Raw genomic sequence first — 25241 nt, forward strand, 5'->3', positions numbered from 1 at the left:
CTCATCTCTGTGACTGCCGCAGCTACTCCAGTGCCATTACAATTTTGACCATCTTTCTGCCAAAAATGTTACCTTGTTTCCTCTGGTTCAATCACAACTTGTTTCCTACCTAGAGGCTGGGGCTAGATACACAGCAGGTGCCCAAGCATGTTCTCTGCCTTTGTATCCAAACATAAGTGTAGAAGGAGTGGATGAGTCCTGACCCAGGAAATCTTGTTCTTTCCTGGTTTCTGGGGTCCAGCCATGGATTTCCACAGCCACTTTTCCACATGCCCACTCAGCTAGCTTTTGTTATGTGCCAGCGGTGTCTGCCAGGTGTGCTGGGAGCTCAAAGATGGATGGACACTAAAGGGCATGAACGGTCAAGCCCCATGGAGGGATCAGCTGACTCTGCCTGGAGAGTGGGGTTAGCATAGGATTTACTCAGGAAGGGACCCCTGGAGTGGGGCTCTGAAAGGTGAATAGGAATCCACCAAGCAGAGAAGCAGAAGGCAGGGAATAGTCTGTGCTAAGGTATAACCAATGGTCCACACGGCAGCTCTGAGTTGGTGTTTTATTATTAAAACAAGATTATTTCCCCATGTAGATGTTTTAGTGGCTGGAATATTACTCTGTCTGATCCATCAGACACAGACATGCTCATCAGAGTAGAGGCTGAGGTTCTCATTAGCCAGAAAGGTCCCCAATTCAGTGTCAAAGACTTGTCACAAGTCAGCATGTGAAAGTCTCTTAGAAGCCATCTAGCCCAATCTCTTTAGTTTTCAGGTGGGGAAACTGAGGCCAAAGAGGAAAGAAGGTAGAGTAGGAACAGCTAATGGCAGACCTCATTACCAGGCTTGCCTGGTGCCCATCCACCTGTGGTGCAGGTGACCAGCCATGGGGCTGCATGCTGTGCGCACGATTGGAAGCTGCACACTCACCCCCTGGATATGTCACTATCTCTAGGACCCAACACAGTCCCCTGATTTCTCTAGCCTTAGTTTCCTTATTTGTGAAATGGAAATGGTCAATGGATCCTTTTGAGCTTAAAGCTGAAAAGCATCTTATGAACACTCATGTAATTCCATTGTGTTGTTGCTGCTGTTGGGTTCAGGGTAAACCTGAATGGCAGATCTTCTTGAAAGCTAAAGTCATCTGTTGGCATGGTTTGTGGGGTCAGGGGCCACCCTGCAGATAGCTCCAGAGGCAGTGAGAGGTTTCTGCTACAGGTTAGCCTTTTATTCTCTTTTGAAGTCTTCACGGGTACCCCCTTTGTTGCTACCCATCCGCCTTGCAAACTGAGACACTAAGACCCTCACTCCAAGTAATAAAGCTGTTCACCCTAATCACTTCCTCACACCCACCACACATACGTAGTCTAGACAGAGTCTTATATCCGAGATGCACACACTTTCTGCACACCTCAACACCCACCCCACTCAGACGTGTGCAGGCAAGCTTATACACAACCATGCACATCCTAGCCTGTACAGACACATATCTGTGCATTCACATGTAGACATGAACTTCAGTGGACAAGAGGGAGCAGGGCTATTCTGTGCTGCACTGAGAGCAGGTTGTAACTCACCCAGTCAGTAAATGTAAAACAACAAAAATTGTTAGCAGGAAGAAAATTTCAGCTCAACCTAAAAAGTTTTGTGACCACCAGCATTGACAAAGACTGTCATGGATGGAGAGAGTAATTTCCCTGTCAAGAGGGGCATGCAGGCACAAGCAGGACTAAACAGAGATACCGTGAAGGGCTGAGGCATCACAAGGATGTTGATCTTTGAGGTCCCTCCTGGTCTCTGGATTCAAGCAGGTTTGGGGAGTCAGGGCCTCTTCTGGGCTTTGTAAACACTGTTCCCTTTTGGTGGCCTCTGTTCTAGGAGTGGCCCCTTCTTCCTGGGGTACCATCACAGTAAAAGGCATGGTTAGGGACCAACTCAGTGCAGGCCTGGTGCCATCAGGGTCTGTGTCAGCCACTAGAGATGCACACACCTGCGCCCCCTAACTTGGCACCCATTTCGTAGCAGGCCCAAACCTAGAGAGAGAAACAGAGGTAGAAGCTCTGGACTTGTCAGTTCCTTATAACAAGGAGTCAGAGGTAGTGAAGACCCTGATTTGAATGTTACAAAGCAGGAGGACTCAGGACTAAAATATCGACAAGGCCAGGGAGTAAGTATGGTGGGCTAGAGAAAGAGCCTTTGACTTGGAGATTTGAACCTAGGCTCCAACCGCATCTTAAACCCAAAACCTAAACTCTCCTGGATCATGCCTCACAGAGAACAGATCCTAGAGGCAGCATGATGTGAGGCCTGGGATTCAGGAGAATTTTTAAATGCAGAAGGATGGTGCTGGAGGAGCTAGGGCTGTGCCCCACTGGAGAAGAGGAAAGCAGACTGTACCTCCCACCCCTTCTCTGCCAGGTTGCCTGTCATCAGACCCAGGGCTTCAGAGGAAGGAGGAAACTGCAAGGCTGAGAAAGCAGAAGGGAGCGGAGCTTTGTGAGGCCATTGCTGGGGGCAGGGAGAGGCTGCTGGACATGAATACCTGCAGCATCTGAGGTTTGAATTCTCCTGGGGCCTTGGAAGCACTTTGGCATTTGAGCTGTTAAACATTCTGGCTGAGGGACCTGGGAAGGACTTGAACCTGTTTGAGAAACTGAAGGAGTCACACCAGGGTTCACGGGAAAGGAGACCTAGGGCTGATTCTTGGCAAGTTATGAGAACTAGGTATCTTCACGGGATCCCTTAGGCCTACCCAGGCTAGCCTAAGATTGGAGAAGGGCCTGGCACTCAGGGAAAATGCGGCCCAAGGATGAAGGTGAGACACATTCCTGAAGCATCCATCCCTGGAGCAGAGGTGGGTGGCAGGCTTAGTAAGGTGAGGCCTCTGATCAGCCTTGGGCCTGAGCCCAGCTCTGCCAGCACCTGCTCCGTGGCCTTGTGCCAGAGCTTTCCACCTCAGGGCCTCCATTTCCCCATCTAGAAATCACCGTCATCCCAGATTCTAGTGTCTCTCGCTGCACAGGCTCTGTGCTGAGCCCTGTGCCCTGCATTAACTCACATTTTCTTCCCAACAACCCTGGGAGGAAGAAGCAGCAATTGTCTCCATTTCAGAGAAGTGACAACTGAGGCCAGAGAGCTGACTTAAGTGGTTTAAGAATCCATGGGGCATCGGCGGGGGCCAGGCCCCATGGCTCTGAGTGATCCCAGCACTTTGGGAGGCCAAGGCAGGCAGATCACGAGGTCAGGAGTTCAAGACCAGCCTGGCCAATATGGTGAAACCCCGTCTCTACTAAAAATACAAAAATTAGCCAGGCGTGGTGGCAGGCGACTGTAATCTCAGCTACTTGGGTGGCTGAGACAGAAGACTAGCTTGAACCCAGGAGGCAGAGGTTGCAGTGAGCCGAGATCATGCCACTGCACTACTCTGTCTAAAAAATAAAAAAATAAATTCCATAGGGGATAGAGTCTTCTGAGGGGTGGAGGAAACTCCCAAGAAAGAGGAGATGGCACTGGGGGCTGCAGGTCTAGGGATCCTGAGATGGAGAAGGTGGTAACAGGCAGAGAAGAGAGGAGAGGGCATTCCAGGTAGGGATCTTGGTCATACCATGGTATGGAGATGGGGCTGCTATGGAGGCCATAGACTGTGGGAATAGAGGGAGCCAAGCTGTACCCCACCATGTCCTGGCTTGCTTTTATTTTGGGAGCTTGGAGCCTCAGCATCAGTCCCGTGGCTCTGCACAGCTTCAGGAAGGCTGGGGTCCCCTGGGCCTGTGTCCCCTGGGAGGCTGCATTCGCATCTGTCCCTGCACAGATGGCTGGTGAGCACAGCTAGCGGCCCCCACCCCCACCCGCACCCCCTTCTGTCGCGGGGACTCGGCTGCGCTGGGGAGTGTGGTGCAGCGTTATTTTTAGAAGTGGCACCATCTGTTCAAGGTGCCGGGTGGATTCTGTTCCTCTCCGCAGTGGCCGGGGACAGCCATGCCAAGTCAGGGAAAGAGCTGCAGAGCTAGTCGGGCCCCCCATGGTCACACATTGGCCGGGATGGTCACTAATCAGCATGCCCACAGGGCATAGGGTTCCAGGGTCTGGGGTCTGGGGCTAGGGGCTGCCAGTGGGGTAGCTCTGGGGCCAGGATGACTGACGCAGAGGATGAGTTTGGGGTAGGCAGTGGCATGTGCCCCCAAACACCCCACCTGGTCCCTGGGGCTGGGCCCTGTGCTGCCCCCTGGCAGATTCAGAGTGTCCTGACCCTGACCTCCAGGTTTCAGGGACAAATGGAGAAGAAGCAAAGGAGAAAAGAACAAAGGCTGGACCATAAAGATCCTCAGTGGGACCCAGCACTGGGTGTGAGAGAAGACATGGGCCTGGCCAGAGCAGCCCAGAGGACTAGGACATCTCCCCACTCTCGACCCACATCCTCCAGTGTGTTCCACTGCCTGAGCAGCCACCGTGAACCACTGTGATCCAGAGCAGGGGCTCTGAAAGCAGCCTATCTGGGCTCCAATCCAACAATTATGTGACCCCGTGCAACCTCTTTAACCTTGCAAAGCTTCCATTTGCTCATCTGTGAAAGGGGATACCAGTAGCAGCTCCTTCCCAAGGTTCAGATGTGGATTTGCTGGTTTGATGCCTATAACATGTCACATGTGTCTGGCCCTCAGCAAGGATGCACTTGGCATAATCTATTTCTACCATCTGGTTGGCCAGTCTCTGCTTTGAAAGGCGGGCATCACTCTAAGATTCCTTACTCCCAGTGTCATTCTTTCTCAGTCATGGAACCAGACTTGGTGGTGGCCTGTTCTGTGCTGGGGACTGGGGAGACCCTGTTCCTGGGGAGCTCAGGGCCTAGTTGGGGAGGCAAGCTGGCAAAACCCACCCCAAGGTAGTGGGTGGAGGGTCGAGGTATAGAGTTAAGGAGTGAGCCACGTGTGATGGGCTGGCGGAAGGAAGAGGGTTGGAATTTGGAGCAGGAGAATTGGAGAGAACTTCACCGAGAAGTTGGCATGAGGGCTAGATCTTGGAGAGTGAGGTTTGGATTAATGGAAAAGCGGGTGGTAGACCATTCTGGATCCAGGGAACATATATGCAAAAGTTGGAAGCCAGGAATGTGCATTAGCTGTTCAGAAAATGATGAAGACCATAAGATCCCTCAGTGGGACCCAACACCTGGGTGTTCACTTAGACCAGACCCCAGAGAGGCTAACTCAGACCCCAGGGAGGCCGACTCAGAGCCAGCCAGGTGGGATGCAGGAGGCTGTAGTCATGAATACATTATCTTAAATAGGCACTGGAAGCCAATAAAAAATTTTAATCCAGAGAGAGTCATGCTCAAATCCAAAAGACAGCATAATGTGGCACCTTCAGAGTCAGACCCAGTTCTAATCCCGAATCTGCCACTCCCCATTAGCTGTGTGAGCTTAAGCATGATGTTATTTTACCTCTTTGAGCCTCAGTCTCCTCATTTGTAAAACAGGCATGATAATACCTACTTCATGGGATTGTTGAGGGATAAGCAGAGCCTCCCACAGCCTCTGACATGCAGAAGCCACTCTGTAAATGGCAGTCACTGTCAGCTTCACTCTGGGGTCAGTGAAGGAGGATGTGAGGCTAGAGAGCAGGGTAGGGGGTAAGGGGCTATGGATGAGGAGCCTGAACCAGAGTTGGGAGCCTGGGGAGGTGAGGAGGAGGAGGGAGGCTGAGTCTTTATGCTAATGCTGACTGCGTCTGGCCACCGGACTGGACATGAGGGAAGGATAAGAATCAAGGGTGGCCCAGAGAGTGCTGTGGGAGGGTGCTGTGGATGCCCTAAGTAACACAGGGGTCACAAAAGAATGGGACATTTAGGGGAGTCTGAGGACCTGGAGGACCTTCAGAGGGGACATTTGGCAGCCACAGGAAGGTTGGTTCTGGAGCTTGGGAGAAAGGCCAGGGTGGAAAGATCAGTCTGGGAACCACTCATGTTAGGATGAAAGTTGATGCCAGATGGGTGGCATTGCCCAGGGAGAAGCAAGAAGAAGAAGAGGGCAGGACCATGGGGAAAGCTATAGTTAGCCCAAAACAGAGAAGCCGTAGAGGCCTGGGCAGACATGGTCAGGGAAGCACAGGAGAGTGGGAAGAAAGAAGGGAGGCACCATCAGTCATGGGCAAGGACGTGAAGACTGAAAAGGTCCCTGGAGTTGGCCAGTAGGGGTCCTCACCAGTAGCCACCCAAGGGCCTGGCCTACCAGGAGGTGACATTTGGATGGTCAGAGGCAGGGAGATGGAGATTATTTTGAGCCACAGACTGAGTCACAAGAGCAAGACAGGACTTTAGAACCCAAAACCAGGGAGGTGTGGGCTACAAGAGGAAGGAAGCCTAGAAAAGGAGGAATAGGAATCCCAAAGCATGAGGACAGGAGTTCTGCTCATTTAAAATTGCCATCCCCCACCATCCACTCATTCATCTCTGCAGTGTGGGGGCTGCAGACTGGTGTTTTAACCAGCTCTCAAGTGATGCCAGCATAGGTGGCCCTCAGAAAACCACTTTGAGAAGCCTTGTTCTGGGGTCTTTGGGCTCCACTCAGAGAAGACTTTATCAGGACAGGAAGGAGAGAACACCTTTACCATGAGGGAGGGTGTGGACCCAAGTGCAAACCTCTGCTTATCCCCACATGCTCTCAGCTGTTCCTCTGGCTTCCTGGCATTTTGATTTTCCTCCTTCAGATCTATGGCCAAGTCAGTAGCCTCACAGAAATCTTTGGCTTTCTGCCAAGGAGACTCTGGGCAGAGATAACCCAGGCTCAAGTGTGGAAGGTGAGCGCACAGTCACCAAACTAGGGACCCCTCTGCTTTAGCCTAGAAGAGGTAGAACAGTGTCTGGCCACAGTAGTGAGAAATAGAAGCTAAAAGACACTTCCACCCATGCACATACGCAAAACCCTGCTGGTACCTGCATCATTCTCATTTCCTCACTCCTTTGAATCCAAGAGTCCTACTTTCTGCTGTTTTTAATCTCTCTTTCTCAATATAGTTAGATTTCCTAGCATCTGCATTCTCGGAACACATAGACTTTCCCCCACGCCTTAGCTTCCTGTTTCTCTGATCTGGACCCCAAAGGACTCACTCAACTATTCAAAAGTAATCTCCCAACTTAGACACATCCCCTGGCACCTCTGTGGGTGAGTTTTTCCTCCCTCACCCCATGGAGGAAATAATTTACTAAGCTCAGTCAGACTGATATGCAACCACTTAAATATGCTCCCAGTTCTGATAGAAACCAGAAAAAAAGGATCACTCACAGTGCAAAAGAATGAAACGCTAATGGTGGAACTTTTGGCATCAGTGGCAGATGGCACTGATGGACTGAGGAAGGTTCTCGTGCATGCACTTCAGTAGCCCTGAGTCATCTTTCACACAGTATCATTTTGTTAGCTCAGGCCTGTCCCCTGGAGCAGCCCCATTGCCTAAAAAAACAGTCTTTGAGCATCAGCACTAAATATATGGGGTTAGCTCCCCATGCCTGCTTACAGAACTCATGGAAAAGGCCCAGTACCTTCCCCAGCACCCACATTCAGCACCCTACTTGTTGGGAGGGGTTGCACCTTTCCCTTGGTTTTCAGAACCCCACTGCCCATTGGTCAGCATTGCTGTCCTAGAGCGCTCCTAGGGGCAGTTAATAACATTCTTCTCTGTGTCAGCACCTCAGTGTGTGGACAGCTCCTTCACATGTTGCCCTTAACGCCCACCTCCACATCCCTAGTCAGCACCGTGCCCTTAAGGACAGCTCCCAGTGGAGCCCTTTCTCTAGTGCCAGCTTTGTCCTCCCCAGAGGTACTGTTTTTCAGCACCAGGACCACGTGGACAGCTCTCATTCCCAGCCTTTGCTGGTCAACCTGCAGGAGAGAGAGGGGGCCTGTGGTTATCAGGTTCCCTGACCTCAGCCACCCAATCCCTCCACAGCACCCACCTCCATCTATCTATCAGCACTTCATCCCCAGAGACAGCTCACTGGGCCCCAGCCCTCCACAGTCAGAGGTGAAGTCTGAGGCCTCACCAACCAGCCAGTGACCTGTTATGTGTGGTCAGAACACTGACCGGAGAAGAACCCTGTGCCTCATTGTAGAAACCAGAAAGGAAAAAGGGCAGGAAGCTGGTTGGCTGGACAGAAGGGTGTGAGCCTAGGTTGCAGTTAAGAGTGCCTGTGTGTGAGAGAGGGCTGGGCCTGCCACCCCTTAACCATAAAACCTTACACCAATCACTGCACACTCAGTCTGTCTTCTCCTGTATAAATGACGGGGCTGGAGTACCAGTGCAAAGGGTTGTTGTGAAGGATTAAACAAGCTAAGTGCACAAAGCAGTGCTGAGCACATAGCAGGAATGATGTTGTTGTTGCTGTTATCATTTTTTGTTCTTCTTCCAAGCCTCTGCTTGTAATCCACAGGGACAGAGCAGACAGTGGGACAGAACAAGTGGGATAAGGGCAGAAGGGGACAGTGTCCTAAAGGCCAGTTAGGCCAGTTAGGACCTGGAGGCTGGAGGCAGCCAGTGCTGCAAAGAAGACCTCAAGAAATTCAATGCAACTGTAGGGAAGGAGTTGAGCAGTACAAAGGACAATGCTGGGAGGTGGCCGAGGCATTTGGCTGAAACCAAGTGCAAAGTCCAGAGCTTCTGTACTATCCCAGGCAGGGCCACCATCTCCAGCCTTCCCACTACATATCCCTTCTCTTGCAGCCCAAAGTGAAGCGTCCCCAACATTTTTCTGCCTCAAACAGGCTTTCTTGCCTCCATCTGCTAGTGACTTTACTGTTTTAGCTTCATTAGAAAACCCACAAAGATTTTTTTAAGGAAATTATTTCTAAACATGGAGCACATAAAGGGTACAAATTTTAGAAGGCAGACACTGCAGTCAGAAGCCCAAGGGTGGGCAGAGAATGTCATGGGCGGAAGGTGAATTCTGGTCTGCTCGTGCCTCCTTGATTCTAGAGCATTTATCTTTCCCTCAAGTCGTGCTCCAGCCAAGCACGACTTGACCTGCAACTGGGAAGTCCATTTCTGCTGGAGACAAGGCAGCAGCAGGGAAGCCCAAGGAAGTACATGATCCAAGAAGCAAGAATTGTTGAGAATGGTGCTAAAATGTCCCTTCAACACTGAGCTTCTGTCCAGATTGCATCCTCATTTTACAGAAGAGGAAACTGAGGCAGGAAGGGTCACCATGCAAGTTGGTGAAGGACAGGGGATGCAAAGGAAAGGCAGAGGCTTTGAATTGGAGCAGACCTATTGAAACTATGCCAAGTCCTATGCATATGGCCATGGCCATTGTGACCTCTCTGAGTCCCAGCTTCCTTGCCTGTAAAGTGGGGACAGCAACACCACACAGCACATGGAAGGCACTTGCTAAGCAATTGCTGTTAATCATAGTCATCATACCAAGATCAAAATCAAGTGGATCTGATTCCCAGGAAAACCTAAACCAAAAGTTGTGCAGAAATCACTTGACGCAGCCTGCATATCCTGACCACAAGGTTGAGGTTATATGGGGGCTCTGTGTAGCCAAGTGAGCAGACCTTAAACAACAGGAAGGAAGATCTGAGCATCTCTCTTCCTCTCCTCATAATCCCAGTGCCCAGGGCAGAACCTAAGATGCAGCTCATTCGTTTTATTGGATACGTGGATGGATAGATGGATGGAGAGATTGATGGATAGACAGATGGACAGACAGCTGATGATCAAGCAGATGGATGGATGGATGGACAGATGGACAGACAGACAGACAGACGGATGGATGGAAGGATGGAGGAGCAGAAATGGAAAGTTTTTCCTGCCATCTAACATTGGCAGCTCCTGTGAGAACAGAGGGCAGTGAGGGAGTTGATCCTGGTGCGAAGGTATATATACAGGTTTTCTCCTATATAAATAGTGGGGCTTGAGAACTAGTGCAAGGACCTCCCCTTCCTCAGGCCAGGCATGAGCGTGAAAAGCTCCACAAGAAGCCCTGGGTCCCTCACTGCCCGCCCCTTAGGCCTACTTCTGCCACCTGTGCCTTCAAGGCTGATGCAAGGCTGTTTCTGTGGGATTTTATTTTAGATTTTCCTTTTCTGGTTAACAGAATAGGAGTTGTCTAAAAATAGCACTAAATTTGCTTCTGAGGTATTCATTTTCAGTTCCCTTCCTCTTTCCCTGTTCTCTCTCCTCGACTGTGAGAATTTGGAGCTGAGATTGTCCTCTTCGGCTTGGAGCACATGCACACACACACTCACACATCGTGGGGCTTGCATGCTCAGACAGGTGTGGCACAGATATCTTGGACTCACTATCTCCCCCTCACACATACTCTTGCTGACATGCTCCAGTAGACCTGAGTGGCATACCTTGTCCCTTGGGAATACTCACACCAAGCACATGTCTACTGATACATCACAGGGACCCTCTCTCACATAGACAAAGCACAGTCACTTATAGGCCTACCCTAAGACCAGCATTTGCACACTTCTTCTGGCACAGGTGTGTCCCCAGACCCTGTCCCACTCATCCTAAGAAAACCACCATCATGTACTCCCACTAATGCTGCACACCCACACTCACCTTGCACATCTATACTAACCCTGCACACTCACACTAATCCTGCACCCACATATGCCTTGTACACCCACACACATCCTGCACACCCACACTCAACCTGCACAGTCACAGTGGCCCTGCACACCTGCACTCACCCTGCACTCACACTCACCCTACAGACACACTGATCCAGCACACTCACATTGGCATGCCCGCCTACATCCACACTCACCATCAGGCTCTCCCTCCTTACAAACACATGCAGAGGAAATTGCCTCCCCCAGAGGGGGTTATCTAAGAGAATGGCTGAGGCTCTCTGGGTGAGGACAAGGGAGGAGCTTTTGGCCCTCCACCCCCAGCTGCAGGCTGAGTTCACCTGTTTCCTTGGGCTCAGCACAGAGGAAGAGGGTTCCCCATCACTGGGGCAGTGGGGCCCCTACAGAAAGGCCAGAATTTGCAGCCAGGAGAAGAAAGCAAACATCCTACCTTGTGGGAACTAGAGGTAGTTTATCAAGACCAGAACAGAAGGGAAACTATCCTTGTTTGCTGTGCTAACAAGCTGGAGGCATCCCAGCCATCTGAGAGGTGCCAGGGAGCCTGGTGGGCATGGGAAAGTCAGAGCTGAATTCCCTTTGAAAGATGGCACTATGGCACTATGGGGGGCACAGTGGTCTGTGAGCTATCTGAGGCAGGGAGTAAGTTAAATTATCATAGGACAGTCACCATTTAACAAGTGTTTCCTCATTGCCAGAAACTGTGCTAGCTCTTTATCAATTAATCCTCACAAAACCATGTAAGGTAGGCTGTAGGGCTGTCTCCATGTTGGAGAGGGTAAACTGAGGCACAGAGGGTTAAGAGCCCTGCCCCAGTCACATAACTAGTAACTAGCAGAGCTAGGCCTGTGTCACTGGGGATCTTCAAACTAGACTTGTGCCCCACGTCAGTCATTGATGATTCAAAGGAAAAGTGACCTTAAAAATACAGCACTACACACTGGGGTCTGTTGGGGGTAAATAGGGGAGGGAAGGTCGGGGGCGGGGGGTTGGGGAGAGATAGCAAGGGGAGAGATGCCAGATGTAGGTGATGGGGAGGAAAGCAGCAAATCACACTGCCACGTATGTACCTATGCAACAATCTTGCATGTTCTTCACATGTACCTCAAAACCTAAAATGCAATAAAATAAATTAAAAATAAAAAGATACATATTAAGGTGGCACTTAAATCCAGCATGCCTTAAAACAGAAGAATTTGGAAACCAGAAGTTATTTTTAGCACATAATTCATGTACGACTGTCCCAGCTACCATCCTTCAGTTAGGATTTGAAAAGCTGTTGGTTTAAGGATTTTTTTGTTTGTTTTTTTATTCTTCCTTTGAAAGATAGATTCCTTCTTTGTTAAATTAACTACACACACAGACACACAAAAATTGCTCCTCCTTCTGTCAGCCTCCCTCCTGGCGAAGACTTTTTATTAAGGCACCCCTAACCTATTCTTGAGTCATTGAAATGTAACAATACAGAGTCATTTAAATGCTAATAAGATGAAACTGAAATGCATAAATCCAATATTGTCAGAATGTTCTCCTGGATTCTAAAGGGCTTGGCACATCAGAGCCTGAAGGGACCCCAGAGAGCACTAATCTAATCCCACTAATCTAATTCACTTTCCACATCAGGAAACTGAGGCCCAGAGAAGAAGGGACCTTGGTCAGGGTCACACTATTGGAGCTTGGAAAGCAGGGAGGAGATTCTCACTGGGCTATGGTCTCAGTTTCCTGTTGACCCCCAGCGTGTTTCTCAACTTCTCTGGGCCGGGTCTGGCTGCATGCCCTGCCTAGGCCTGTGTGCCCATTGATTAGGACAGGCATGCTCACCTGTGCAGTGTTTCGAGCTGGCTGTAAGTGCACTCATTGCAACCATGAGGGTGGAACACTTGCTAATAACTAGGGGGAGGGGAGCAGGGGCACTCAAAGAAGCCAGCCTTTCAGTGTCTGCTCTGGGTCAGGAGCTAGCTCTCACTGGGTCCTTGCAGCAGCTTGTGTAAGACAAACAGGGTCATCACCCTTTACAGAGGAAGCCCAGCAAAGTTAAATGATTTCTCCAAGGTCACACAGTTCATTTAGTCTCTCAGCCATGGAGTGGCAGGTCACATGATGTTTGGATGAGGCAGCAAGAGCCTGAGAATCTGGTGGGGTTGTGGCTGAGGGAATAGCTACCTGCCCCAGTTTCAGTCTCACACTGATCCCTCATTATAAAGAGGGGAAACTGGGCGGTGGAGGGCAGGGGATGCATCTCAATGAAAAACCATGGCTGCTGCTTTTGTTATCTTTCCTAACCCCCCAAGTCCCCCTACAGAAAATTCTTAAGGTAGGCAGGGTAGGAATCACTAGCCCATGTTACAGATGAGCAAACTGAGGTCTGAGGACCTATCTAAAATCACACATTCCATAGACGGCAGACCCAACACCAAATATCTATTGAGTGCCTACTGGATGCCAGACACTGCAGTAGGTACAGAAGAGATCTAGCAACTGCCCACGTAGTGCTCTCAAAATCCTGGGGAAAGAAAACAGTTAAGCAGGCTCAAGCAATAAAGTGTGAAGTGTACTACAATCCAGGAGGCACCTGGGAGTCAGGAGCATATATGCAGTCTAGGTGGTCAGGAAAGGCTTCCAAAGAAGGGACACTGAGGCTGAACAGGACAGCACCTGTTACAGAGGCAAAGGCCCAGGTAGTGAAGTGTTCTGAACAGATACATGGCGCATCTGCAGGAGTCAGGCATCTGAGGAATTCTATGCAAACTATGGGGTCCTCAGTTCTGTTCATCTGCAAAAAGATCATTTCTATCATTTCATACAAGTAGCTTTTGTGCTGGTGGACTTCACACTTTTCCAGCAAATCTCACTGTCAGAGCAAGCACCAAAGTGGGCTCCGCAGCTTGGAATGAAAAAGCAAAATGCCCAGATAAGGGGTAACCTCATGTTTGCGCCCATGAGATGAAGCTGGGATAGGGAACAAGCCCCATGAGAAGAGAGAGAGAAGGAAGTATAGGATCAGTCGCCTTCCAGGTAGAGTTCTGATTTTTAGTTGCTTTTATTATCCCAGAGTTCTATCCCTCCATACTGGCTCACACTGTTTTCTTTCTGCACCTTTTACTGACAAACAGTTGTGTATTTCAGTTTCTTCATGGTTCATATTTTTATTAGGTCCTTCTTTACCTGCAGAAGAAGAAAAAATATCCCTACTTGGAGCTGAGAGGAAAGGCATTCCTGGTTACCCTGGGCCAGGTCAAGTCTTCCTGCTCTGTGTGTCCACAGCACCTGGGGGTCCCCATGATAGCAAACACTTCAAGTCATAGAAATCACTAATTCAGTTGTCTCTCTTCCTCACTGTGGGCTTGTAGAGGGCAGGGATCCTCTCTGGATTGGTCAGTGCCTGGCACCAAGTAGTACCCCAAACACAATCATTGAATGGATGATTGGATGGGTAAGTGGATGGATGGATGGATGAATGGATGGGTAGATGGGTCGGTGAGTGGTGGGTGGGTGGGTGGAAAAATGGATGGAAGGGTGGGTGAGTGAGCAGGTGGGTGGATGGATGGATGGATGGATGAGAGGATGGGTGGGTGGTGGGCAGGTAGGTGGGTACGTGGATGGATGAATGGGTGGGTGGGTAGATAAATGGTTGAAGATCATTGTTCATCTTATCACAGTAGTCATTAAAATTGGCAGTAGCCCATTAACTCATGCCAACTGTTGTGATCACAGATATAACTGCTGCTAACGATTCTCATAGCTTGCTTGTACTTTCAGAGACATAATTATCAGTGCCTATAAGCCATGCCGCAGGTAGCACGGGGACAGATAGAAAGCAGTACCTCAGGTTTAGAAAGTCCCTTGTGGTTTGGAAAGCACTTTCGTTCACATATGGCACTTCATTTAAGTGTCATAAGAACCTCATGAGGGAGATTCACCAGGGGAAGCAGAAAAGAGTCCTGATTAAGAGTGTGTCTCTGGACCCAGACTGCCTAGGTTCAAATCCCAGCTCTACCACTCACTAGTCGTGATCTTGAGCAATTTTCTTCATCTCTCTTGGCCTCAGTTTCCTCATATTTTCTATGGGATAGTAAGATTTCATAAAGTAGTTTTGTGGATTGACAATAATAATCATACTAATTTGAGTGCTTACTATGTTCTGGGCTTTGTTCTAAGTATTTTAAATGAAATAAATCGTTTAAGCTTCATAACACCTATGAGGTAGACTCTTATTCCTCTCTTCTTTTTGTTAAGATAATGAAATCAAAGTTAATTTCCCTCCCATTCAGCTGGAAGATGAAGGAGCCAGAATTTGAACTCAGAATTGGTGGTTTCTGGAGCCCTATGCATAATCCCTAGCACCATCTCTGAGACAGCTGTTTCTGTAAAGCACTCAGAGTCCTTGGTGCCTAATAAGTGCTCAATAAATGCTTATCATGTGCCAGTCATGCAATGTTATGTATCAGTAGCCCCAAATTATAGATGCTGAAGCTGAGCCAGAGAAGCCAGGCAACTAGCTCAGAATCACAGGTGATTTCTACCGCACCAGTAAGTTTAGTGCAGGTGTGGGGTGGTAAATGTTCACTGGCTTTGCCTTCACCAGATCCAGGCTTGTTATGTAAGTGCCAAGGACTGAGGCCCCCTGGGGCTCCAGGTCAGTCCCAAGTTCCTTCTGGACAGAGAGTCTGCATCTGCTCATCTCAGCTCTTGTCCCTGAGAAAGTAAAGCCTATTCTGGAAAGTTCTTTGTCAAATCCCCTCCCCAGCACTTGCCCCCCTCCCACCCAGCAGGGGTTCACCCTTCCCCCAGCATCTGACACCTGTCTCTCCTAGAAGCCCCAACCACTGCATTGGCCTGAAGGAGCCCTGACCTCATTTCCTTCCTTCTGCCCCACCTGTAGCCCGTTTGCCTCATTCTATCCTTGTCTCTCCAGCCATTTGGTTTTTCTCTACCCAGCTTCCTAAATATACACAAAACACATTTACACGGAGCAGGCAGCAGGAAGAGCACTGCTTAATGCAAAAACCCCCACCCGCTCCCTGCACTGGGCCTAGTGCCTCATCCAACCCTGAATGAGGGCCCGCATGCTCTCAGAGGTCTCTCCTTGCCTCCTGTGGCTGGCCCTAGACTGGGAAGGGAGCCGTGTTGAGGCTCTGCACTAACTTGCAGCAGGAGGAGGAGAGCATTCAACCCAAATCGCAAATACCAACACTTTCCTCAGAGAGGCGTAGCATCCTAGACCAGCACCCTGCCAGCCCCTTCTTACTGGGTGGTGGGCAAGAGTCCAAAGTTGAAGTTTTAAAAGATCTTCCACTTCCTGGGACCTTCCCACTGTGTGACCTTGGGCAAATGACTTCACCCTTCTGAGCCTCATTCTCTTGGTCTATGAAATGGAGATAATTATAGTATCCACTTCACAGGGTTGTAGAGAATGAGATAGTTATCTATTTGCTTTTCATTCATTCACCTATTCATTTAGCAATCATTTACTAGGTACCTACAAGGAGCTAAGTGCTTTTCTAGCCAGAGCAGCACACAAAACCTGCTAACCTCACCCTCCTAGAATTTACCTTGGATGGATGATACAGAACTCATCCCACAGCTCCTGGTACATAGTAGATGCTTAAGAAATGTCAGGGGAGTACTGCCATTGTTGTTATTCACATTCTTGGTCCCTGCTTCACCTTCTTCTCCCAGGAATACATTGTTGGGGTCAAAACTCAGGGATTCTGTGGATGGCGTGTGCTCCATCCATGGCCAAGGAGCATGGCCTCTCTTGAGTATTGTAGGTGGGAGCACCAGGCGTGCAGTTTCTTTGGTGTCTCATGTCTTGGTGTCTCTTCTCGAGGCATCACATCCATTTTATGCTCTATTCCATAAGAGACTTGTTGGTCCCAGTGTAAAAATAATCTTCCTATTGCATCCCTGAGTAAAAGTTTCCCTTATGTAAGACATGTAAGGTTTCTCCTGTGGCTCCAGCTCCCTGTGACCCAGGGCTAGAAAGCCCCAAATCCAGAAACACACTGGATTTGAATACGGTTTATAATTAGTTCTCAGTAAAGTGGGAGGTAGTCAGCGGTGGGGGTAGGGGAGAGTGACTGTTTTGCCAATTTACAGATAAGTGAATCAAGGCTCCAAAAAGTGAAGGAACTTGCCCAGGGTCCCACAGCCAGGATGTGAACCCAAATCGCTCCGACGCCAGATCCTGTGTTCTTTGCAGCTGCCTGGCACAGTCTACCCACCCACAGGGCTCTTCAGAGACAAAGGCGGGAGCGCCCCCTAGGGGAGGGGAGGAGCTGGGGGCTGGGAGCCGGGAGACTGTTTCCCTCTGTGCTCCTCTGCACTCTTGCTCCCTACGGCTCTGGACAAGTGCTTTTCCCTCTCTGAGCTTCAGGTTCCCCGCTGGGAAAGTGAATTACCTCTAGAATGCCTCCAGCTCTAAAATGTGTGAAAGACGAAAGGGTTGTGAAAGAGATAAAGCAAGGGAGGAGTTTGGAGCTGGAAAGGGTGTAGTCCTGCCTTCCTTCCCTCACCCTTTTCGCTCACTGTCCTGGGCCCAGGATGGCCAGCTGTCCATGGCCGCTGGGCGGGGCCGGACCCCGTGCCAGGCCCAGCCGAGCTCAGCTGGGGCCCTTTGTCACCCAACGCTTGCTGGGGCCTCGGCCTCCGGTGTTGGGTGTCAGGGAGGATTGGATTCTCTCCTGGCAGCCCCACAGATGCCGCACTCCTGCAAGGTGGCCGGGCAGGCAGGGAGAAGCCAGAGCTCCCTCCTCCTCAGCTCCAAAGAGGGACTCGTGGCCGCTGTCCGTGGTGCTGGTCTATGGGACCACACCCCCACCCCACTCCAGGTGAGGGCTCCATGGACCTGAACTAATACAGGGACCAAGCTCTGGCCTCAATAATTCTTGTGAATATACATGAGCTGGCTTCTCTGGCCAGGCTGAGGGCCTCGATTAATATGGTGGGGGCCTGTGGGTGCAGGTGGAGGGCTTTCTCCCATCCCCATGCCTGTGAGACCTGAGTGGGGAGGGATGTAGGAGAATAGTGTATTGATGGGCACAGGTGGCATGGGGGGAGGACTTGGGGGGGAGCTTGGGAACAATGTATTTGGGGGAGTGTGTCCCAGATTGTGTGGGCATGGGGCATGTGTAAACATGTCAAGGATAGTGAGAGAAGGAGGGAAATGGAGTCTGGGTGTGCTCAGAGGGCCTGTTAGCACAGCAATTCTTGAGGGAAAAGGGTGGGGCTCGAAGCTGGTGTGTGGGGCCTGGGTGTTGGTATGTGTGTGGCAGTGGCGCAGGGCCCAAGGACATGCCAGAAGGTATGTGTTGGGGGGATGTGTGTACACACCGGTGTGTGCTGTGAAGCGAGTGTGTTCCATAGCACAGTGCACAAATAGGGAGTTAATGTGTTATCAGGATATGCCTTGAGGGTGGCATATCGTGGAGTGCCTGGGTTGGCACTACGACCATTGGATTTACAGTGTGAGCTGGTGTGTTAGGGTGTGTGTGTGTAGTCAGTATTGTTTGGGTTGCTGTGTGTGTGCCTGGGGCCTTCCTGAGCACCTGTCCCATGTGGCCTCTAGTGCCTGGCCTTTGTCACTCACTTTGTGCTTGTCCCACAGGAGCCACCACCTCTGACCATGTAGATGCCAGCTCCAGGGAGCAGCATGGGCCCCACTGAATGGAGACTCCTGGGTCTACAGCCCTGAGCCCCTCCGGCCCCTGGACCTCGTCCCACACCCAGGGACATCCCTTGGAGCTCACCACTGCTGTCACCAGCCGGCCTCAGCCACCCCCACCCCTGAGGACCCGGAGTCGGCCACCTGGTGCCACAACTGACCAGTGAGGGTGTGCTGAGGACAACCACAAGCAGCCATCACCCGGCAGCCTTTTGTCCAGCACTGACCCTCGGGCCCACCCCGAGCAGGGACTGCAGCAACATGGGTGACATGACCAACAGCGACTTTTACTCCAAAAACCAAAGAAATGAGTCGAGCCATGGGGGCGAGTTCGGGTGCACAATGGAGGAGCTCCGCTCACTCATGGAGCTGCGGGGCACTGAGGCTGTGGTCAAGATCAAGGAGACTTATGGGGACACTGAAGCCATCTGCCGGCGCCTCAAAACCTCACCTGTTGAAGGTAAGTGTCTGAGACTTGAACCCAGGGCTGCAGCCTAGGCGGCCACCGTTTCAACTGGCCGCAGGGGCCATATTCATAATGTGTAACAGCAGGGGTGTTTCAGAAAAAGGCTGAAATGCCAGAATGGCCATTGTAGTGTATTCTAGCTGAGTGTCAGCCCCTCTGGAAAGGCTGGAGAACAGAGCCTCATCACTGGCTGGGCATGACCCAAGCCACCTGCAGACAGACAGCAGGAAGAGAGCTGGGTCAAGACTGTGTTCTGGAGACAAGGGACCCCACAGCCACAGAGTGGCAAGTTCCACATTCTATAAATATGGGAGGCACCAGTCTCTGAGGCAGAGGCAGAAGGGCCACTGGGTGGGACCAGCATGGAACCTGCACCCAGGCCCAGGAGGGCCTTGTGCTTTCCCCACTTATTCCACAATGGTTGGCTTTGAGGTTCCAACCATCCAGGCCCAGTTCTTCCTTCCTCAAGCCCCAGGAATTCTCTAGTGTGGGCTTGAGTGTGGAACCGTAGCACCACCAACGTGCAGCCAATCCTCTGCTGCTGGGCTGGAATCAAGTCTCTCTGCTAAATCCAGACTCTGGTTGGGGGTTGTTGGGGCTCTGGGGCATCACAGCTGTAGGGTTGCTGGACAGACAAAGCAGTAGGAAGATGGCTGTGATGGGAAGGGTGACAGCTGTCCTTGTGTGTCCTGCCCTGAGGGTGGAGTGGGGCTTTCTTGCACCTGTCAAAATTGAACAGGCCTGGGATCTCGAGAGAGAGAGAGTGTTTCAGTTCCTGGGGGCTTTTCTGGAGGGGTCCAAAGCTAGGTCCTCTGCCCCAAAACAGAGACAAGGGAAGCCAGCCAGGCTTGAGCACCAGAGCTCATGGTTTGGGTGACCTGCCACAAGTTACCTTCCGCTCACCATGGAAAGGAAGCATTCCATATGTAAACCCTACAGGTGTATGTGTGAGGCTCTGTGCTGACACTCTCAACCCTGCAAGTTTGTGCAAGGCTGCACCAAGCCTCAGTTTTCTTCTCCTGGAAAATGGGCCAATGTCTGCCTGCCAATGCCTAGTGTAGGACTGGGCATTCAATAGTGCTCGAAGTGGCAGCCATGACTATTCTAAGGAGAAGTGGATGTCGGTCCCTTCCCTAGATATAACTACTACCTGGGAGGCAGGCAACAGCTGAACTGTTATCCCTTATGACAGAAGAGAAGCCTGTCTCCTCTCTCCATTCCTCTGAGCCCCAGGCCCTGCTGGACTCTAGCCCTGGGAGCATTTCCTGCAGCGGCTGCTGGGTTCCACCAGGGCTTGCCTGGCAGTCCAGGAATCACGTGTGCCTACACTCCACTGCACCCAGCAACTCCCAGCTGTCTGTGTCCCTCTTTGTCTTCTCTCCTGGGTCAGAAAGAAAAGCTAAAACTGGTTCTTCTTCCCACATTGACTATTCTTACTGACACTTTGTCCACGAGCCGAGCCCAGGCAGAAGTTTAGAAACACGTTTTCTCACTCAGTGCTGTTCGTTTTGTTTCGGTGGGGAGGGTGGGAATAGAGGATGTAACCTTTCCTCATAGTGCAATTCTGGCGTGAGGTTTAAAAACAGCTGCATGTGGCCCTAAGATGGGCATAGGCTTTGCTTGGAGACTTCTGGGTCCCAGCCTCTTGTGGTCGCTTATCCCTGGCAGAATGGTCCGTGCTCCCCTCCACTATCAGGTTGGCAAACAAGAACTGCTGGCAGGCAAGGTTGTTCAAGTGGCCTTTGCCTGTTAATTAGGGACTGAGAGATTGCCGTGAATCAGGAATCTTAAATGTCTCTGGGCCCCAGTCCCTGGGGAGAAGCTGATGGGCACTGTGACCCCTCTCTCCAGAAAATCAGCCAACCACATGCAACAGGTGTGGCTCACACTATTTGTAAGTTTCCAGACTCCCTAGAAGTGGGGTATGGACCCTAGTTAAGAAAACCACCCTCCCCTCCCACCAGAAAGGCTTCCCAGAGCTGGGAAGTTGGACAGCACATGACCAAGTTCCAGGACCCTTGCAGAGCCATTTCTGGCCGGCTCCTGGGAACCTACTCTGTACTGCTGGGGGGAGCATTGCCCACCTGAGGCAGGAACTCTCTCTGCTCTGTCTGTACATCCTGTGCCCAACCTGGTACCTGTCACAAAGGAGGGCCCAGTAAAACCCTGAGACACAGCTACTAAGTCCCAGCCTAAGGTAGGGGAACTCTCAGACAGCTAAACAACCCAGACTGCAGATGATCAAGACCAAGTGCAGCAAGGGCCCCAGGACTCAGTAATGGTAAAGCAGCTGGACAGTGAAGGTCAGAGAAGGCTTCCTGGAGGAGGTGTTTGGACTTGGCTATGGAGGAAAGAGAAGGGAAAGCCCATGTAGTGTGGCCTACAGCAGCGTTTCTTAGAGGGAATTCCACAGAATAACTGGTATGCTGCAAGAAGTGAGGCTTTGGGTGAAAAGTAAAGAACTCTGTTTCCTCGTCTGTGAAGCGGAGACAATAATGACATCTCTCGTGCTCTGTGCCTGCCAGCCATGTGCCTTTGGGCCTTTTTGTCTGACCTCTCTGAGCCTTGGTCTCCTGATTGTTCATGAGAACCAAATGAGATCTCTGATGGGCAAGATCTCTGAGGAGAAGGAAAGCCCATCATAGGATTCCCTGGAGCTCCTGCCACATTGGTCCCTAGAAGTATCTCCCAAGGGGCTGGGAGGGGCAGGGCTGGGAGAGATTTGGGGAGTGGCAGAAGAGCATAATGCCACAGACCCAAACTTGGACATCCTGGGTTCAAATCTCAGGTCTGCCACTTACCTGCTGTGGGACTCTGGGCAAGTTATTCAAACTCTTTGTGCCCCCATTTCCTCATCTGTAAATCAGGGTTAGTAATAGTGGCTACCTCACAGGGCTGGGGAAGGACAAAGTGAAGTAGCTTAGAACAGTCCCTAACACATAGGTAGTTCTTTGTGGTGAGATTCAGCCCCAGAGACTAAACACCTCCATTTCCCCATCGATAAAATGGGCTGTGAATACTGAATAAGATTGGATCCCAGCATCAAAGTGCTCAATAAATGTCAGCTCTCAGTATCGTTTTCATTATGAGGATCATCACTGGGGAAAAAGTGGGCACGTTCTCCGGAAACGGTGGAATGGTGGCCAATGTCCACACATCAGAAATACTTTGTACAAGGCTGTTACGCTTCTCTATGACGTGCTCCTGGAAACAGGTGCTGTTATCCCATTTTATGGAGGAGGGTATGAGGGCTCGAGGTCACTGCCACAGTTCATGTCAGAGCAGGCTTTGAACACAGCCCCATACTCAGACCTGAGCCAAGCATGGCCACCTGGGAACAGTCCTCTGGCGTCCACTGTAGGATGATGCCTGAATAGGGTGGGGTCAAGGGACACCTCCTTTACTCTGTCTCATGAGGAGCATTTGTCCCACCCTACTTGGCCGTCTTTTGATTTAGAGAAATGCTTGGCCCAGCCCCAGCCCCAGCCCCAATTTAAAAGCTCAGTGGTCTAGGCTGTGCCAGCTTCAGACACAGGGGCTTAGGTTGGCCACTCCCGACACCCTCTACCCCTAATCTGCTGATGTGAGCAGGGAGCTGGCCTCTGAGTCACACTGCAGGAAACGCTCCAGGCCATGCATAAATTAGCCTTCCCATTCAAGTCCAGCTAATTTTAGGCAAAAAGATCTCTGCAAGTGACAAATGGGGTTTGAGGCCACAGGGAATCTGTGCTCACCCAGGGCACCAGCAGCAGCCAGCTCAGGGTGTGGCTCAGCTCCCACAGCCCGGCAGTACTGGACAACCCACCTGGAGACCCAACTTTGGTGACACCGGTTGGGTAAACCTGCCCCCTGTGAGGCTGTGAGGCCAGGGGCAGCCTCTACCCCCATCTGAGCTCCACTCCTTTCCTCTCCCACTGTTGGTTTTGTTGATTCTGATTAACAACTTTATCTTCTTACCTCTACGGTTCCCTTTCCCTCCACACCATTCCAGCCAAGGATGGTAGAATCCCAGAAACCTGGGTTCAAATCCTGAGTGTCTTTATCTTCAAGGGACACTGGGAGAGTTCAATTTAACCTCTTTGAGCCTCAGCTGACTTAATTGCGAAGTGAGGGTAATAACAGTACCCACGTCAAGCAAATGGTGTGAGGATTAAATTAGATAAGCCACGTGCAAGGCAGACCCTAGACACCTGCAAAGTGATGTTTACTATCATTGTTATTACACCCCAGTGTTTCTTTTACAACAACATGCATGGGCCCCATCCCCTTGAAAGAATTAGGCAATCAGATAAGACAGTGGCTGTGCCCAGTGCAGAGTTAACATGCCATCAGAGGAGGTGGAAAAATGAGTGACTAGTGTCAGGTGGTCCAGGAGGCCTGGAGGCAGGAGCTCTGTCATTTTCCACCATATTTCTTGAGCCCCCAGGCAATGCATCAGTTCTCTAGCACCTGATGCATTGCCTGGGGGCTCAAGAAATATTCATGGAAAGAAGAAAAGGAGGAAGAAAGAAGAGGCAGGGGATGTCCCAGTGCCCCTCCTTTCATGGGACAGAAGGCTGCAGGCTTGGGGAGAGACACAGGACACCTGTGTCGCTCATAGAACAGATGGCTCCAGTTCTCTGAGCCCAGTGTTGCACTGCCCTGAGCCATTGCACACACAGCCCTCGTTGCTCACTTCCTGACACCTGCACCCACCTTGGGTTGTCACAAAGGGCGACGATGATAGGTTGCTCTTGGGTGTTTGCCACATAGTGTGTTTCCTGGCGGGGTTGATAAGGGGGACAAAGATGGGGCAGCAGTAGGGTGGAATGGGAACTGGATACTGCAGAGTGCTGTGAAACGGAACCTCCGGTTAATTTTGTATGAATCCCACAGCCGGCCCAAGTGGAGGAGAGAGCAGGGCTGAGGGAGGACGAGAGAGCAGATCATGGGAGATGGCGTGTGCTTTGTGCTGCATGTGAATATGATATTGAATGAGAACATCCATGGGGCTGCTGCTGGCTGGGCAGCAGGAAGGTGTGGAAGCAGGGGCAGGGATCTTCCATGTGTTGTTGCCATGTTCTAGTTTTCTCTGTGTTCCATCAGTCCAAGGATCACTGGGCCCCTGAGAGGTTAACGGGGAAACCAGGGCAGCCACAGACTCGGCGGAAGCCTGGAAAGGGTCAGGCGTGGAGGCTGCCCAGACACAGGGTCCGCATAGGGAATTCACTGCCTGGCCAGAGATGAGCAGGAAACCCTTGCAGCCCCACTCCAGGGCCTTCACGTGAAGCGGCTTGTGCTCCCTGCTAAGGCCCAGGACTGTCAGGTATGAGGCCTAGAGGAGAAAAACTCCTGGGTATGCAAGAGGCTGAGGAAGCACAGCTGCCTCCTCAAATAAATGCAGGGGTGGAGGGGGAAGACATGATGACTGGTGAGGTGTCGCAGCCTCCCCTGTGTCACCAAGTATGTGGGAGACCTCAGGCAAGATACTTGGTCTTCCGCAACCTCAGTTTTCTCATCTGTGAAGTGGGAACTGTCCTACTTTCACTCTCTGCTATTTGCAGTGAGTTGAAAGTGCTTTAAGTTTTCTACAGATGAATCCAGGCCCAGTATTTGCTGAGCATTTTTATCCAGGAGGGCTCCATCTGATGGAAACCCATCTCAGGCTGGCTTATGCACAAAAGGAGTTTTCTGGTTTGGGCAACTGAAAAGTCCAGGGATAGGTCTGGCCTCCAGCACGGCTGGCTCCAGGGCCTTAAAGCTGTCAGGAGGACTCTGTCCTTCCCTCTCCTACTTTCACTTCCGCTGTCCACTGTGTTGGCTTCATTTTCTGGCAGGTCTCGGCACATGAGGGCTCCGGCAGCTTCAGACTAACATCCTCCTATCCCTGGCACCACGGCAGCCAGGACTTTCCTCGTGGGCCCCCGCCACCTCCCCCAGCTCCGAAAAATCCCAGACCAGGCTCTGATTGGCCCACTTTTAGTCACATGGCCACTCCTGAGCCAATCCCTGTAGCTTAAAGATGGAGCGGGTTGATAGGTCAGATCTGGTCACATGTTCACCCAGAGGGGCTGGTTAGTACCCCCAGAGACCAAGGAGGTTGGAAGAGGGGAGGAAAATGGAGGCGAGGCTGTGGACCCACAGCAGCGGGGATGGTCCCTACTGTGTGCTGGGGAGGAAGAGCAGAAACGTTCCCTCCTCTTGAGGAGAGCATGGCCTGGAGGGGGAGAAAACAGGATGGAGGAGGCAGCTGAGGAGAAAAGGTGGGATTCAGAACCACCTGAAATACAGCGTGGCTAAAGATTCTACCCGCCAGACCACGGCCCCATTAGTAATTACACCAGGGTGCTGCTGCATGAGCTGAGACTGTCCAGGCTAACTGGGTCTATGACTAGTGTCACAGTGGGGAGGCCAACTCAGTATCATGGTGAAAATCCTGGCGCCACTTCTTATCCAGCTGTAGGACGTTGAACCAGTTATCTAATGAGGCCTCAACTTCTTCATCTGTAACGTGAGATCGTAACAGTGCGTCTTTCATAGGGTCGCTGTAAATA

The 25241-nt window shown here is 51.1% G+C and overlaps 1 protein-coding gene across 12 annotated transcripts in view; it reads left to right on the forward strand.

Moving 5' to 3' along the window:
* ATP2B2 (ATPase plasma membrane Ca2+ transporting 2) overlaps positions 1-25241 on the forward strand; it is a 302671-nt gene that overhangs the window by 157784 nt on the left and 119646 nt on the right. For all 12 annotated transcript variants that reach the window (XM_017501478.2, XM_017501485.2, XM_017501486.2 and 9 more), the window contains one exon: positions 18186-18702. In XM_017501478.2, coding sequence (XP_017356967.1) covers positions 18504-18702 — 199 coding nt within the window. In that variant the 5' untranslated portion in view covers positions 18186-18503. The remainder of the gene's footprint in view (positions 1-18185; positions 18703-25241) is intronic.

This window comes from Cebus imitator, unplaced genomic scaffold (assembly GCF_001604975.1).
Source record: "Cebus imitator isolate Cc_AM_T3 unplaced genomic scaffold, Cebus_imitator-1.0 Scaffold281, whole genome shotgun sequence".
NCBI lineage: Eukaryota > Metazoa > Chordata > Mammalia > Primates > Cebidae > Cebus > Cebus imitator.